At 25.3% G+C, this 16,347-nt stretch overlaps 1 protein-coding gene across 1 annotated transcript in view; it reads left to right on the forward strand.

The window, feature by feature from the left end:
- Positions 1–8,244: 8,244 nt before the first annotated feature.
- The window catches only part of LOC145834600 (DNA topoisomerase 2-alpha-like), a 39,943-nt gene continuing 31,840 nt past the window's right edge, over positions 8,245–16,347 (forward strand). Inside the window, exons 1-10 of the mRNA XM_082942071.1 lie at positions 8,245–8,378; positions 9,340–9,468; positions 9,973–10,127; positions 11,636–11,781; positions 12,797–12,894; positions 13,089–13,172; positions 13,409–13,537; positions 13,887–13,985; positions 15,932–16,033; positions 16,242–16,310. Coding sequence (XP_082798197.1) covers positions 9,361–9,468; positions 9,973–10,127; positions 11,636–11,781; positions 12,797–12,894; positions 13,089–13,172; positions 13,409–13,537; positions 13,887–13,985; positions 15,932–16,033; positions 16,242–16,310 — 990 coding nt within the window. The 5' untranslated portion in view covers positions 8,245–8,378; positions 9,340–9,360. The remainder of the gene's footprint in view (positions 8,379–9,339; positions 9,469–9,972; positions 10,128–11,635; positions 11,782–12,796; positions 12,895–13,088; positions 13,173–13,408; positions 13,538–13,886; positions 13,986–15,931; positions 16,034–16,241; positions 16,311–16,347) is intronic.

A 16,347-nucleotide genomic window follows, 5' to 3' on the forward strand; every position in this document is an offset into this window, starting at 1 on the left:
TTGAAGTAATTATGTGTAAAGCATTATTTAAGTTTTATAATGACTAAAGAAAATTATGCACGTTTTACGAAATTCACAACTGAAATATACGAAATGGTGCGCGACGTTTAAGTTTTCTACACATGAGCCTTAATACGAGTTTAAACGACGATTAAGGCTGAATAAACGATTTGCCGTATATATAAATCATAAGGAAACTGAGATTTACTCGTTCTTTAGTTCTTTTCTGCTACCTTGCAGCCCCAGGAGAACTAATTTCATATCGTGTCACACAGCTTATGTCTTTAACCTCAACGTCCCACAAAAAATATTTTATATCGTTTTATAGCTAATATCTCCGGCTTCGCAGTCTCAGGTCATTGCAGTGTAGTTGCAATATACTACCCTACTTATCGCTCTGCTAGTCCGTTTAACAACCTTTTTAAAAATTGTTTTAGACAATTGCAGGTAGGTTGACATGTTGAAATGTAGCTAGCTTAATTTTATAAGTGACTTTGCACTCAGGTTTTTAATATTTTAAAACCGTATTTTTTGTCTATTTCAATCTTTTTTTTGAAAAGTATTAAAAGTATCAACTAGCAACTGTTTTTGTTATTTATTTAAAAGAAACGTTTTAGGACGTAATTTTTAATTTTAAGAATTATTAGTTTAAACGGTTTAAAAACGCAAATTTTGGGTAATAATCGACATTTGGAAGATTGAGGTAAAAACAATAAAAATTTTCACCAACATCGAACATTAGCATTTTCAAACAAAAATCTTACACAATTAGTAACTTAAATTAGTAACTTGACAATCAGTTTACTTCTTTTTAAGTTTGAAATAAACCATATAAACCAAAATTTATTTACTTCATTCTTATTACAAAAATTACTTTTTCAAAAAAGTTAAATAAGTAATAAATAGTTTTATTCATTTATGCAAAAGCTTTGTGCTCGGGAGTCAGTCCAGCTTTGTAAGTTTTTCGCAAAAACACAACACGTAATACGACATATACGGTTAAAATTCTAACCTTGTTTGGGAAAAGGATGGCAGCGGAATATTTACATTACAATTAACAACCTCCGCCTGCCTTAAAGCTAATTAGCCCTCAGAAAATAGTTGTTTCGCAACAGCCTACAATCTACATAACTCATTAAGCGAATGGGGATAGCTCTAACAAATATAAAAACAAACTAAAATGAGTTAACAGAAATACAAAATTATTAAACAAAGAGACCCACCTTTAAAACGGGAAGCGGGACTTATGTACCTTTATTTCACTAGTATGGAACCTGAAGTCATGATTGATGTAAAAAAATGCATTTATAAACAACGAACTTCTTCGTCTTAAGGTTGATATTGCAATTTCAAAAAAGACGGTTTAGTTTTCAGGGCTCAGTTTAAGTACTCTCTTTTTCTATGGTAAGTCTGCTGACATGCGTAGGGAGGGAGCATGGTGTAGGACTTGCTGTCAAGTAAATGCTTTTAAAATCAATCGAAGTTGGATCTAACGACTGGATTTTATTATAAAAACTTTTTATATCTATTCTAATCTGTAAAAGTTGCTTTACGTACTAACTTAGACTTCTTAAAATATAGTATGTAAATTAAATATATAAATGATCAATTGATGACATAATTTGTCTCTCAGAAATTATTTTAATCAAACTTTAGATTACTATTATGAAAGTTATAATACCATGCAAGGTCCAAGATCTTTGGGGAAAAGTTATTCATTGTAATTTCAATATTTTTTGAACCTTATTATTATTTGATTATTAAAAAATAGTTTTAGCTTTTACTCTTTAGCGTTAAAGTGTTAAGATTTTTTAAACGAATTAAAATTAGCTTTTTTTTTTTAATGGTGGTTTAAGTATAACATAATGGCGCCTTTCTTCAACAAGTTGTATTTCAGCTGCAATAAATTTGAATTTAATCTGATGAACTTATCAATATAATATACAAACAAAAAATTGGATAATACTAATAAACATTCTCAAAAAGTTTTTCTTCTAAACTATTCTCAATCATTTTAAACTGGTTGAATAGTTGCAAAGAACTACAATAAAATATAAGTTTATATTGATGTATATCAATTTCAAAAGTTTGACTTTCAAAAGTTTTGAACATGGGTGGATTTTGAACATTTCCCAAAAAAGTAGATGTTGGATAAATAGATATTTGTGTTGCAGGTGGGATACAAAATCAGGTTAAACTGAAATTTTTGGTTTCATACATTTGGTTTAATTCTTTATTCAAGTGGTTTTATCACATTAAAAAACCTTGAAACCTGGAAATACCTGGAATTTGACAATTTAGGCAAAAAAACTTTAAAAAAACCTGGAATTTTAGAATTTTTGTAAAATAAATGGAAAAACCTGGAATTTTAAACTACTTTTATACATGTTAAGCAGTAAAATTTTGATTTGAAACAATAAATCTACAGGGTTGCCACACACTCAGGGAACTCTGGGAATCTCAGGGAATTTTCAAACTGTAGAAAATCTCAGGGAAACTCAGGGAATTTTGGCATTTTTCTTTTAACTCAGGGAAACTCAGGGAAGTTTTGATTTTTTCTCTAAGTTTCAGGGAAGTTTTTGAAAATCTCAGGGAAATTTTTTTCTAGATCTAGAATGAGGTTTAGTTAATCCGGTTTCAATATTTTGTTCAAAAGTAGTAATTTTTATTATTTAAGTGGTTATTTAGAATTTTACAAGAAGTTAGTATACAAGTTAATGAATATTGTTTTTACTACTTCTTTCATGGAAGCCCATTCAAATGGAAAAAAGCTACTTGAACTAAATAATGAGCATTTTCAAAATAAAAGTTTTCACAAAAAAGATGTAGAGTTAGGATGTGCTGCTTCTACTTTAATTCAAGATTTGCTAAATCAAGGTAAAGTTTCTAACATTTTGTTCAAGTCATTTCACAATGAATGGAAACTTTTTATATTTGCTATAATAAAAAAAAATAAAAACAAGAATGACTGTTGGTTTGAACTTTTTATAAAGGGCTGCTGTTTTAAATCCGGCATGTCTAATTGGAATGGGTAAAGACCGTTGTGTCAGAAACTTTACAAGGTTGGTCCAACAACTTGTCAGCATGAAGATACTAAAAGCAAAAGAGGGTGATGACATCATTAATCAATACATTGATTTGTTAAGTTCTTCTAACACTCAAATACTTTTTGAAAATTTTCTCGAAAAAAGTCACAGTTTAGACACCTTTTATTTTGACACACTTTTATTTTTGCTAAAAATGTTCCAAATAAAGCTTTTAAGTTTTATTTACTGCATTCAGAACAGTTGCTAGGAAAGACATACAAGTCATAATGAAGTTATTATGTATGCATTTAAGTGAGTTCTTCATGTGAAATTATTATTATAGTATAATTAAATTTTGTCAATTAAAATGTCAAACAAATTAAACTTTATTCTTATATGTAGAAAGTTAACTAACAAGTTTACACAAAGTTGTGCAAAAATTTAGTTTTTAATTTTTAATTGGTTTAAACCTTTTAAGATTGAGTTTTTGAAAACAGTTTTTTTCATAAATTTAATGCAGAAGCATACACATACAACCTTCCTTTTATTATTAAAGAAGAAAAATGAGAATGAGGTATTAATAATTTGTGTTAGAAGAGAAAAATTTTTTTTTAAGATTTGAAAAATACTCAGGGAAACTCAGGGAAATTTAAGGTTACTCAGGGAAATTTTTGGTCACTCAGGAAATATTTTTTGGCTCAAAGAGTGGCAACCCTGAATCTATCATATAGCCAAAAATTTATTACCATCACAGTAGCTTTAGAGTATCTTTTCAGTGTTTTTTAACTATTTAACACATATTTTTACCTTTAAGGGTATAGGGGGGGGGGTCCACCTTGATTTTTACAAGTTGTTCTTATTTTATAGAGTTTTATCTGAGCTATCGGACACTTTTAACTGCTTGAAAAAATAAATTCAAAATATTTTTTGGGATATTAGCAACCAAAGTTGGTGACTTCAACAGGTTCTTAATGGAAGTCACAAACTAAAAACGGGAAAAAAGACCATTTCACTAAAAATCTATCTCCTCTTTCATTTTTTAAGCAATCTTCTTCAAGTTTTTCAGAAAGTGTATTATTAAATTTTAAAAAGATAGAATGCAGGAATTTTTAAAATTTTGAAAAATAAAATTTTTATTGAAAAAAAACAACCTATTTTTTTTATCTTTTTTGTCTAAAATTTTTATTTTTTAATATTTTTAAAGTTCCAACATTCAAAGTCTTTTAAACTATAAAAAGCAAGTTTACCGAAAATTTTAGGTCTCTAGCTTAAAAATGAAGTAGAAGATAGATTTTTAATAATATTTTAAATTTTCAAGAAAATTAACCCCAAAAAGTTCGCGGTCCATACGTTTGTATCAGAAACTTTTTATAAAAATTACAATATCTCAAAAGTTAAATAAGATTTTGAATTTTATAAAAACTGGCTTGTAGTTTGTACTTAAGGCTTTCATATAAGATTAAATATTGCTTTTTGTAAAAAAAAAAGGTTGGACCCCCCTACGCCCTTAACTAAAATTAAAACTAAAATTAGACCCAAAAATGACTACTTTTGAAAACCTAAAGAAAATTTGCCAAACACATTTGGCAACCCTGCATTAAATGTTTGGCCTGAGTCAGGGTCAAAAAACCCTCCTTAACAAACGTTAAGTTTGACAATTTATGTAAAAAAAATGGTAAACTTTATTAAAAAAAACTGAAAAAATTTGGAATTTTTAACAAAAATTCCTAAAAAACCAGGAAATAATTGTAATTCAAATTTTTTTTCACATGTTAAAGAATGAAATTTTGATTCCTTTAAAAAATGTATCATATAAAAAGCATTCTTCACTTAAAAAATTTTTAATAAAAAAAATATATAAAGTGCATTACAGTATCTATTTAATATTGTTTTACTATTTTGTATGAATCTTTTAGCCTTAGATAGATTTAATTATATACTAAAAATAAACCAAAAAACTTTATGTTAAAAAATCATGGAGAAATTTAGAAAACATTGAAAAAAAATCACAAAACATTTGGCAATCCTGCCTAAGAAGGCATCCTATTGACAGCATAAAAACATGCTTAGTTGAAAGTTACAACATTAATTAAAACTAATAGGTGTAGGATGGTCACTAAATCTTGAATTCTGGAAAAGCCTGAAATTTGACACTTTGACTAAAAACACCTAGAAAACCTAAAATCTAAGAAATTTGGATAAATATTTGGAATTTTGAACAAGATTTACTACAAGGCATAGGGGGGATAAATTACCTTTTTACAATTTAGTCTTATTTTATTAAGTTTTAACTAAGCTACAAGTTGCTTTTTACAGATTTTAAAGGCCGAAAATTATTTTTGAGATATAGCTGGTCGAAGTCAGAGACTATAGTAGGTTCCTTATAAGAGGACCAAACTAAAACTGCAAATAACTATAAATCACTAAAAATCTATCCTTATGTTTTTTAGAATAAATACCTCAAACTGTTGAGGAAATGTTCCTTGCAATGAAAATTCTGTCTGAACAAAATTAGAAAAAACTAAAAAATAAAAATTTTATCACAAAAAAACAGTAAACAACAGAAAAATTCAGAACTTAAATAATGTTTACATGTCAAGTACAAAAAAAAATTAATTTGACACAAATAATCTATCATAAATATAAAATAATTTTATCATCATCAAATAAAAAAATAAAAAAACACATACAGGATTGCCACAAAACTTGAAATCCTGGAAAACCTGGTTTTGGACAATTAAGACTACAAAAACCTGGAAAAACCAGGTATTTTTAAAAATTTATCATGTTTAGTACCAAAATTTTAATTTGATACAAATAATATATCATTTATATAAAAAAAATTTATCATCAATAATTTTTTTTTATTAGAAAACACATTATTTAGTTTGTTTAAGATTTTTAAAAGGATATTAGTTTACTCTGGAAGACTGAAATCAGTTTAAGGTCACTCAGGACAGTTCTTGGTCACTCATGATAGTTTTTTAATCAATCAGTGGCAACCCTGGGTGGATTTAGTTTGGAATCCTGGAACAATCTGAAAAAAATGAGAAAAATAGAAATTTAGAACAAAATTAATAAAAAAATCTGGAATTAAGAACAATTTCTATGTGTTAAGCAATGAAAATCTGAAAGATAAAATAATAACTGTTAAATCTAATAATTACATCAGTATTACTTAAAAGTTTATCAATTATTTAAAAGGTTGCTAAAAAACCTGGAAGCCTAGAAACACATTAAATTTGACAACTTTGGCAAAAAAATCTGGAAAAGCTAGTAATTTTGAACAAAAATCAATAAAAAACTCGGAATTGAAAACAAATTTTAAATGTAAAACAATGAAATTGAAAACAAGTATAAAAAATATAACATATACAATTTTTTTGTTTGTATCTTTATAGCTTTATTTATTTCAAAACACAATTGAATTAGCATTACAGTATCTTTTTAATTTTTTTAATAAATATATTTTTTAAGAAAGTTTATTACCATACACTTATAGTAGAAATGGACAAAAAAACTTAACTTTCTTAAATCTAGAAAATTTTTAGAAAACCTAAAAAATTTTCAAGAAACCTTTGAAAACCTGTATAAAACACATTTAAAGTAATATTGCAGTATTTAATCAATATTTTTATACTACTTGCATTTTTTTTTGTATTAAAATATAATACTGTATAAAAACTAAGAACAAAAATTGTATTTCCCATACCTAAAATAAATTCAGAAGACCTAAATAAGATTTATAAAATCCAGTGACTACCCTACTAGAATTTTTATTTAATTAAATTTTTCAATAAAAAGAGACAAGAAAATTTGTATTTTTAAAAATCTAAAAGAAATAAAAATAGCAACAGTGGCAACCTGTAAGTAAATTTCTAGATCTCAGATTAGAAGTAGATCCTAGAAAAACCTAAAAATTGCTACTATAAAAATAAATTTTTGGTTGTTTGAGTGTTTTTAATCTCTTTTTATATATGTTATAATTTGTGCACTGCACAGTAAGTTAGTAAAAGAAAGTTTTTGTGCACTTAATGATTTTAATTATACATAAATTTATAGAAAATAACACTGTAATGGTAACTACACCTCTAAGTAAATAAATATTTGAAATCTAAAGACTTAAAATTTTAAAGAATATATAAAACTAAGAAAATAAAAAGATAATATAATTTGATTAATCCAAGCTTTAATATAGTTTATTTTTATAAAGTTCCTTGGATATTGTTTTCCATCCTTACAAAAAAAAAAAAAACGTGTCACACTGAAGCTACTCTGGATAACTTAAGCTAATTTGGAGTTTTTGAAAAACTCAGCTAACCCAGTCCAACTCAAGTTAATTTGAGCTTTTTTGAGGAATTCAGGCTAGTTTTAGTACTTTTCTAAATTTCAGCATAGTTTTCATCAGTTAAAAGTATATTATTTTTGAACAATGTGTTTTAATTTAAATTGTTTTATTTAAGCTTTTTAGATATTATTTTACTTTGATTGAATTATAATAACTTTATACATTTTAACTTCATTAACTATATATTTAAAATTTTTGGCTCCTACTAAACGTTTTCAAAAATTAATTATAAATTCAAGCTGATTCATCCTAGTCTGCTGTAAGTCAGGCTGACTTTTTTGCTCCAAAGGGTGGCAACCCAGTTTTGAAAACATAGTGATGTACAGTATTATTATAATAAGTAATTTTTAAAGTATAATAGGCTAAATTAAAGGCTAAATAAATATGAAAACTAACATAGATTTTTCAAGTGATATTTTTTTATAACTTTACACATATTCAATAATCTTGATATTTCTGAGATGTTTTATTAAAATTTATATAAATTATCTTTTTTTCATATTTAAACATGTTGTCTAACTAATTAAGACTAATTTCAAATTTTGAAGCTCAGAATGATCAAGACTATTTAATCTATTTTACAAATATTGTTAATTTTTTTATATACATTTTAAAGTTAAACAGATGCTTTCATGTTTTCAGCTTGGAATTTTTATATATTTTGATGTTTCTAATTATTTAAACTTCTCATTCTTCTATGTTTATTAAAGTTTAATGATGTCATTTAAACTTATAACATTTTTAAGCACCACATGTACTGAAACTTCAGCATTTTTTAAAATGTCATATTTACTCAAAATTAACAATATTTTAACTTAAGTAATGTTTTTCTACTAAAAATATTTTATAAATAAAAAAAAAAACAAATTTAGTTAAGGTTTAGTAATATATAAACTGTTACACTGGGTGGATTATCTCTGATAAGTAGATTTGCATTATCCAGATTGAAGCAAGTCAGTAAACAAATTGGTTTTCACAGTTTAAGTACAACTTCTTGTGTTAAAGTTAGTTTCATCTTTGTTTATTCAGTATTTTGTGAAGGTTTTTGAGTAACTATTCAAAAATTTAAATTTAAACGTTTGTTAACAAAGATCCAAGCGAAACAAGTTCACTGGAATATATAATTATAACAAACTAAAGAGTACCTTTATTATCACAGTAACACATGTTTCTGTACAGGGGCGCGTGTGGGGTGTTGCACTGCCGAAATTGCACCACCATAAAACTTTTTGATAAAAAATTAATATTTCTAATGTTTTATTAATTTTTTAGAATAAAATCTCTTATAAAACAACCATTTTGCTCACTACACTGCCACAAACTTTTTGCTGCCTGCTGCAAATGAACTCAAAAAAGCAAAATTTCCTTAAGAATTACAGCAAAATAAATATCTTGTGATAAGTAAGCTAGGTTGAAAATTCCCTAAAACATTACAAGCTTAAGTATCATTCCACAAGCTATTACAAACAAAAAATGAAAACAAAGCTAAGCAGAGCAGAAGCAACTCAAGCACGGCAACTCGAGCAGTATATATAAATTATTGTAGTAGATAAAAGCGTATGTTAACTAAGATCCAAGCATAACAAATTCACTAGAATATATAATAAAAACAAATAAATAATAACAATTTGTAATATTTTTTAATTTTTAATATGAATAGTATAATAATTTTTAATTATATATTTATATATATACCTACTTGAGCTTCTATTCTTTCCTTACAGTTTTTATTTTTTACAGAGCTCCATTGAAGTGTATTAACCGCTTAACACACATAATTATGTGTTAGTGTAATAAAGAAAGTATACTGTTTAGTTGGTATTTGAGTAATAACTTTATGTCTTGCTGTAATATTATTAATTAAGTATAATGTGTACTCCTGTATTGTTATTTCATTATTATAGAAATGATTGTTAATTAAAAAATTATAATAAATATTAAGTTTATTAAATAAATGTTAAACAGTTGCCAAAACATATAAACAAGATGGCATCAGGAGACTCCGTAGAAAAAATATATCAAAAGAAAACTCAATTGGAGCATATTTTGCTTAGACCAGACACTTACATTGGTTCAGTTGAATCAGTAACTCAGGTTTAATTATATTATGCTTATATACTTTAAAATTTAGAAAAAAAAAAGATTATAACCAATTATTTATAAATTATTTCTAGTTATTTTCAAGTCAAAATTGTAAACTAATAAAGATAAATTAAAGTGTTCACTTCATAAGAAGCATTTTATTGTAGACTTAAAGTTTAATTTTCACACATAAAAAAGTTTTTGAATCTTACAAAAAAATAAACACACTTAATATTTTTTTCCCTACTTAAAGTTATTTGATTCTTAAAAAAAATTGCTGCTTCAAAAACTATGGGTAGCTTAAAAGCTTAAGCCCATAATCGATGTTAGCTGTTTCAAGTCGCATACCCACTGTGGGTAGTTGAAGTTTCTAAACTAATTTGTAAATTTCTCAAATTGATTTTAAGTATAATTCTTTGGAGCATAAACGATTATAGTAATGTAAAATACCACTTTCAAATTAGTTTTAGTATTTTGTATAAGTTAAAAAAAAAGGTAAGTTTATAAAATAAAAAGGAAATGTGGGTATTTGATGAAGATGTTGGAATGAATTGCCGTGAAGTTACATATGTACCTGGTTTATATAAAATATTTGATGAAATATTAGTAAATGCAGCTGATAACAAGCAGCGGGACAAAAATATGACCAAAATAAAAATTGATATAAAACAGTTAGTTACTAATGAATATTTAATAACTATTTTATTAAAACATTTACTGTAAATAGTTGTAATAATTAAACCTAAATAAAGTTTTTATCTAATATTTGGTTGCTTTAGATTCACTTGTTTTTGATAAGTAATTTATGTATTTTTTCCATTGTAATATAAAATTTTATTTAATTTTAAATATAAATGAAACGTAAATATAAACAGATTGTTGTAAATATATAGTATAGTGCTTATTTAATTATTCGGACATGTTGGGCAACATTTTTCTGTAAACATGTCTGGATAAGCATTTTTCCTAATAAGTACAAAAAACCACTTTTTTCTCTTAAATAATATATCTGCTGTATATTATGCAATGCATTATAAATAATAAAAGATCAGCTCCTCTTTTTCTGCTAAAACTTTTTTTTCACTTTTCAAAATGTTGTATAAAGTCCATCTGGATATGCTAAACTGCTCCATTATAAAATAATTTGGCACATTATTTTTTTACCATTTTACAAACTTTTAGTTTATTTTCAATGGTAAATGCAACTCGTTTTTTTTTGATGTCTTGTCTATTTATAAAATCTGTTATGTTGAGTGCATCAAACTTGTATAACTTATAAATAAAAATAAAAAATATTGTCATGCACCTCAAAATAAACAAAAATTGTTTAAATTAACAAATTTTATAAAAAAGTTTAATTAAAAATCAAACATAAAGGAACTGTTATACATTTATTTTCTAAAAAAACATTTTCTGAAAAAACTTAGAATCTAGTCAATTATCAAAAAAACTTTAAGTCATATTTTAAATAAAGTTGTTTAAAAAAATATATAATGACTTTCTTTATATACAAAGGTTTTTGATAACTAAACTAATTTTAAACAAAGTTTGAATGTAAGCTTTAGTAGTATTATTATGTCATAGTAATGAACTAAATTGCAAAAATTATAAAATCACTTAAAATTTTCTTACAGCATGAAATCTTAAATCTTCGTATCACACAAAAATGTTTGTTTTTAATTTTAATATTTTTTGAATTTTCTTCTGGACTGAAGCCATCCGGATAAGTAAGCATCCGGATAAGTGAAGTCCGGATAAGTAATAAGCACTGTACTAGTAATATAATAGTAGCACAGACACCTAACTTAACACATTATGCAAAGCACACTAAGTTTAACGTATCTGTATAAGAGATTAAGGATTTAGTTTAAAATTTCTATTAAGAAAAAAATTATTAAGTATATTAAATCTATAAAAGTTTCTAGTGTTTTATTTGCTTTAACCTGATGTAAATTTCAGTTCAAAAATTTTAATGACAATAAAATGTATTTCTATTTTATTTATTAAAATTTATTTCAATTAATATAAGCTATAATATTTGTGATAGTATAGTACATAAAGTTAATAATTTAAGTAGTTCAAGTTTTTAAGAAGTTGAAACTTGATGCTATTTTTAATTACCTGTAGAGTAAAAAAAAAGAAAACATGTCATAAAATATAGTTGAATAAAAAATTAAAGGGAAGAAGGAACTATTCAAATTTGGAATGATGGTAAAGGCATTCCAGTACATATGCACAGTGAACACAAAATGTATATTCCAGAAATGATTTTTGGGCATTTGCTCACTAGCAGTAACTATGATGACAAACAAAAAAAAGTTACAGGTAATTTTTACCTTAGTTAGTTATTACAATAAAGAAACTCAAAAGTTAAGGATATTAGGAGTCCATCAGATTTTTCAAAAATTAACATTGATTTCTTTCCGAAAGCTTATTTATAGCTATGATTATTTTTTTATAGAATATTGAAACTTCATTTATATTTTAAGATAAAATTATTTTTGTAAAAATTTATTTAATTTAAACCTATGGATGGTAATTTTTTTATTGTTATTCTTCTCAAAAACTATAATTTTGATTAAGAAATGTATTTAAATTTTTTTTAAGTATTTTACCTCGAGACTTTAATTTATAAGTATTTCTAGCTTCATTAAGTAATGAAATTAAAGTTTCTCGAATCTTCTTGTTTTGTCAACTGTTCTTTGTAATTTTTTTGTCCTTTTCATTTATTAAAGATTATTTTACTTACTTGCTTAATGAAGGTTTTGAAAGTACTTCAAGTAAAAATTAATTGTTAAAACAATACCTTTATATTAATTTTACCCATGTTTAAAAAGTTAAATTAGACTACACATTCAAATAAATAGGTCTGTCCAACTAAAAAAAGTGACCAAAAAAAAGTCTTTTTTTTGTTTATTTAAAATAAAATTAAAAAAGGTTAAAAATACTTCGATTGATTTACAAAACTATTTTATAAAAATTGCTAGAAAATTGAATGAAGAGATAGATTTTTAACGAAATAGTAATTATTGCTTTTAATTTAAAACCTTCCACAAGTAACCTTATGTCAATGTCAAATATTGATTGCTTATATCTCAAAAATTAACTTAAGTTTTAATAAATGGTAAAACTAACTGATAGCTTAATTTTTAGGTATAAATTGAGACTAAAATATTATACACCCCCTATATGCCTTAGCTAGTTATTTTGTTGATGTTTTACAGGAATAAAACATACTATTTCAAATTAGTATTTATTAGCTTTTTATAAAGAAATTCTAAGTTATGCATAAAGAGTTAACAATTTAGTTATATGAATATAAAGTTAACAAGTTTTATAGGTGGTAGGAACGGATATGGTGCAAAACTGTGTAACATTTTTAGCAAATACTTTACTTTAGAAACTTCATCAAAAGAGTACAAGAAAAAATTCAAACAAGTTAGCATATCAGTAAATAAGAGTTTAAAAGAAAATTTTTTGTATGATTTTATTAAATTTAATTAAAGTTGTACTATAATTTGAAGCAATAAATATATATTTATTAAAAAATTTTGAGTTTACTTAACTGAAAACTTTTATGAAAATATTTAGTTTATAGAAACTTTTTAATTCTAATTATAAAATAATGACAGACATGGACTGATAATATGGGCTCTAAAAAGACACCAAAAATTCTGCAGTCAGATAAAGAAGATTATACAAGTGTCAAATTCAAGGTTTGTAACGAAACGTTTTGATTATATTTAATTAATGATTCTGTACCATCAAAAATTTAAACCAAACTTAAATTAGTATGTCTAAATGATGTTTGAGAATATTATTTAACTCGAGAATCACATTATTTGTGCACAGCAAAGTTTTAAATTCTAAATAATTGTCAATGTGATTTGTAAGGTATAAACATTATTATTGAAAATAAAGTTACTAGAAAAATTATAAATAATTTTTCTAGCCTGATTTAACTAAGTTTCAAATGGAGCGACTTGATAAAGACATTGTTTCTCTCATGACTAGGAGAGCTTATGACATTGCTGGATGTACTCCTGGTATCAAAGTTTATTTCAATGGAGTTCGATTGCCTGTAAGCTTTTTTTGAAATATTTGTTCTTAAGGTATAAGTATATATTTATGTACATTTTATTTTATGATTTAAGATATTATTACAGTAAAAAAAATTAAGAGCTGTTTTGTTCAACAGGACAGTAAAACAATTGTATTTGAAAACGTTGTGTTTTATTAATATATATATATATATTTATTTTTAATAAAGCCCTCAAGGTGGGCTCAGCTTTATGAAACATATATATATGTTCTGTTTCACTTTTCGTTTAGTTTAATTTAGTTTTATAATTTATTCAGAAATCTATTAGTTAATGTGTTTTTTTAAAAATGTAATAAAGAGTTAATTCTTAAACTTAAATATTATTTAGGTTTCCAACTTCAAATCTTACGTACAGTTGTATTTAAAAAATCTTGGTATTGAAGAATCTAATAAGATTATTCATGAGAAAAGTGGTGAAAGATGGGAGGTTAGACTTTTTTATTTAAATATATTTTGTATCTTTTAAAACTATTTAAATATCTACAAAGTTATTTTTAAGATACTTTCAACTTTTTAGAATTATGATCAAATTTAAAATTTACTATGAACCTCAAACTATGAAGTTATCATTTAAAAAGTTTTATTTTTATTATTAGGCAATTTTTATTTTAATTAATATTACCATATCTCAAACCATTAATTAAAGTAGGGAAGAGGCGAATTCCTCTTTAAAAACATTCATTTTGTTTGAAAAAATGATTTTACATCAGTTATAATTCCCAAATAAAAGAGAAATCGCTTCCTTTAGGAAACCCTTATAAACTTTAAGTCATGGCTCCACTCTATGTATTAACTATTAAGAATAGAGACTCATCTAAAAACCTTTTGTTGGAAAAAATACGAAACAAAAATTAAAATTTATTGAAAATTATATCTCTAACAAATTTAAGAATGAACTTCAGCTTTTTTTCAATTAATGTCCTTCCTTTTTGATTAGGAGTATGACTCTTCAAAAGTATTGACTGATGCACGCAGCTTTCCTGAGGAATTTTAGTTCTTTTCTCAGGAGGAATATGTTATCAAATCATTTTTATCAAATTAAGAACGGAGGATACGTTTTATTTTAAACATGACCCCATCAAAAATCCACTAGATTTAAATAGGGCAATTTAGGAGGCCTTCTCTTTTTACCTAAAGATGTACCATAATGACGTTTTTATCTGTTTTGAATTTTTACTGGTGTTTTATATGATGTACTATTTTAATTGAAGGTAAAATTTAATTTCATCTCTTCAATAGCTGGAACCAAAACAATATTAAGGTAGAGATCTGTGTTTATTTAACCCCCTCTTAATCTGAATTAAAGAAAGTTTCACAAAGGCTTTTTTTTTGTTTTTATGAAATTTTTAATAATTTTTCGTTAAATAATTTTTATTCAAGAAGTGCCTTCCTGAAACCTTTTTCATATTGTCTTAAGTTCCGTACAATCTGTTTTTGTGACAATTTTCAAATTTAAAACAGTTTCTAGCTAAAAACTCAAAGGTTGCATTTATTAAGTAAAATACAGTTAACATTGGGGTTGTTTTCAGAAAATAAAAAATAGCCTCTATGCTTCGTTTTCCAAATTAGATAAAGTTTGCACAAGGTTTTTTGTTATAGTTGCCACATGTAACATAAGTTTCAGCTAAAAATTCTAAGGTCGCAAATTTTACAATCACCCTACTATTTTCATATTTTATAAATGAAAACAGAATTAGAAGTAACACTTCTATAAACTTGCAAAAACGCCTTGTTTTGAAAATTCTTTATTAAAACTATGACTTAAAACCAATTTAGATAAAAAGCAATTAGTTTTAAAAGGTATTTATAATCAATACCTTATTTTGAAAAGTAAAAACTTGGTTTGATAAACACAGGGTTGCCAAATAACCTGGATTCCTGGAAAAACCTGGAGTTTGACAATTCAGGCTAATGTGTAAAAACCTGGAATTTGAGAAGTTTTGAAAAAAAACTGGAGGAACCTAGAATTTTTAACAATTTATACATGTTAAGTAGTAAAATTTCGATTTGACATAAAAAATATATTCAATAGATAAGAATTATTTGTCATTATCAAAATTTTTTGTTATTAAAAAACACGTTTAAAGTAGCGTTACAGTATATTTTCAATGTTTTTATACTATTTAACACAGTTTTTTTACCTTAAACTTAGCTTTAAACTAAAAATAGAACCAAAAATGTGTACTTTTAAAAACCTGGAGGATATTTTGAAAACCTGGAGAAAATTTGCCAAAAACATTTGGCAACCCTGATAACATCAATAGTCCATATTATGATTTCATATTATGGTTTCATGGCCTTTAAAAATAAATATATGTGTAGCAATGTATTGTACATATTCACATATATGTTCAATATGCATAATTTTAACAGGTATGCTTAACTCACTCTGAGAAGGGATTTAGACAAGTATCATTTGTGAACTCAATAGCTACTACAAAAGGGGGCAGACACGTTGACCATGTGATGGATCAGGTTTCGTGTATAAATGTTGAAGCACTATTCGTATAATTTTATCAAATGTTGTCAAAAAACAGTTAATCTATGTTTCAAGACGTATCTCGATATAAAATTTACAGTTTATGACCTTGCTAGTGTTTATGGTAAAGTATGTACTAAAAATTTTTGAGCAGCTTTATTTAAAGTTGATGTTATAATTAAAACAATACTTTAATTTATCAAGGTCGTCAAAAAATTAACAGAGGTAGTAAAGAAGAAAAATAAAGGAGGTGTTGATGTGAAACCTTTTCAGGTATTTTTTTGCTATACTGATTGTAAATTTAATTCTT

Source organism: Thalia democratica, chromosome 4 (genome assembly GCF_965202585.1).
Source record: "Thalia democratica chromosome 4, ktThaDemo2.hap1.1, whole genome shotgun sequence".
Classification (NCBI taxonomy): Eukaryota; Metazoa; Chordata; class Thaliacea; order Salpida; family Salpidae; genus Thalia; species Thalia democratica.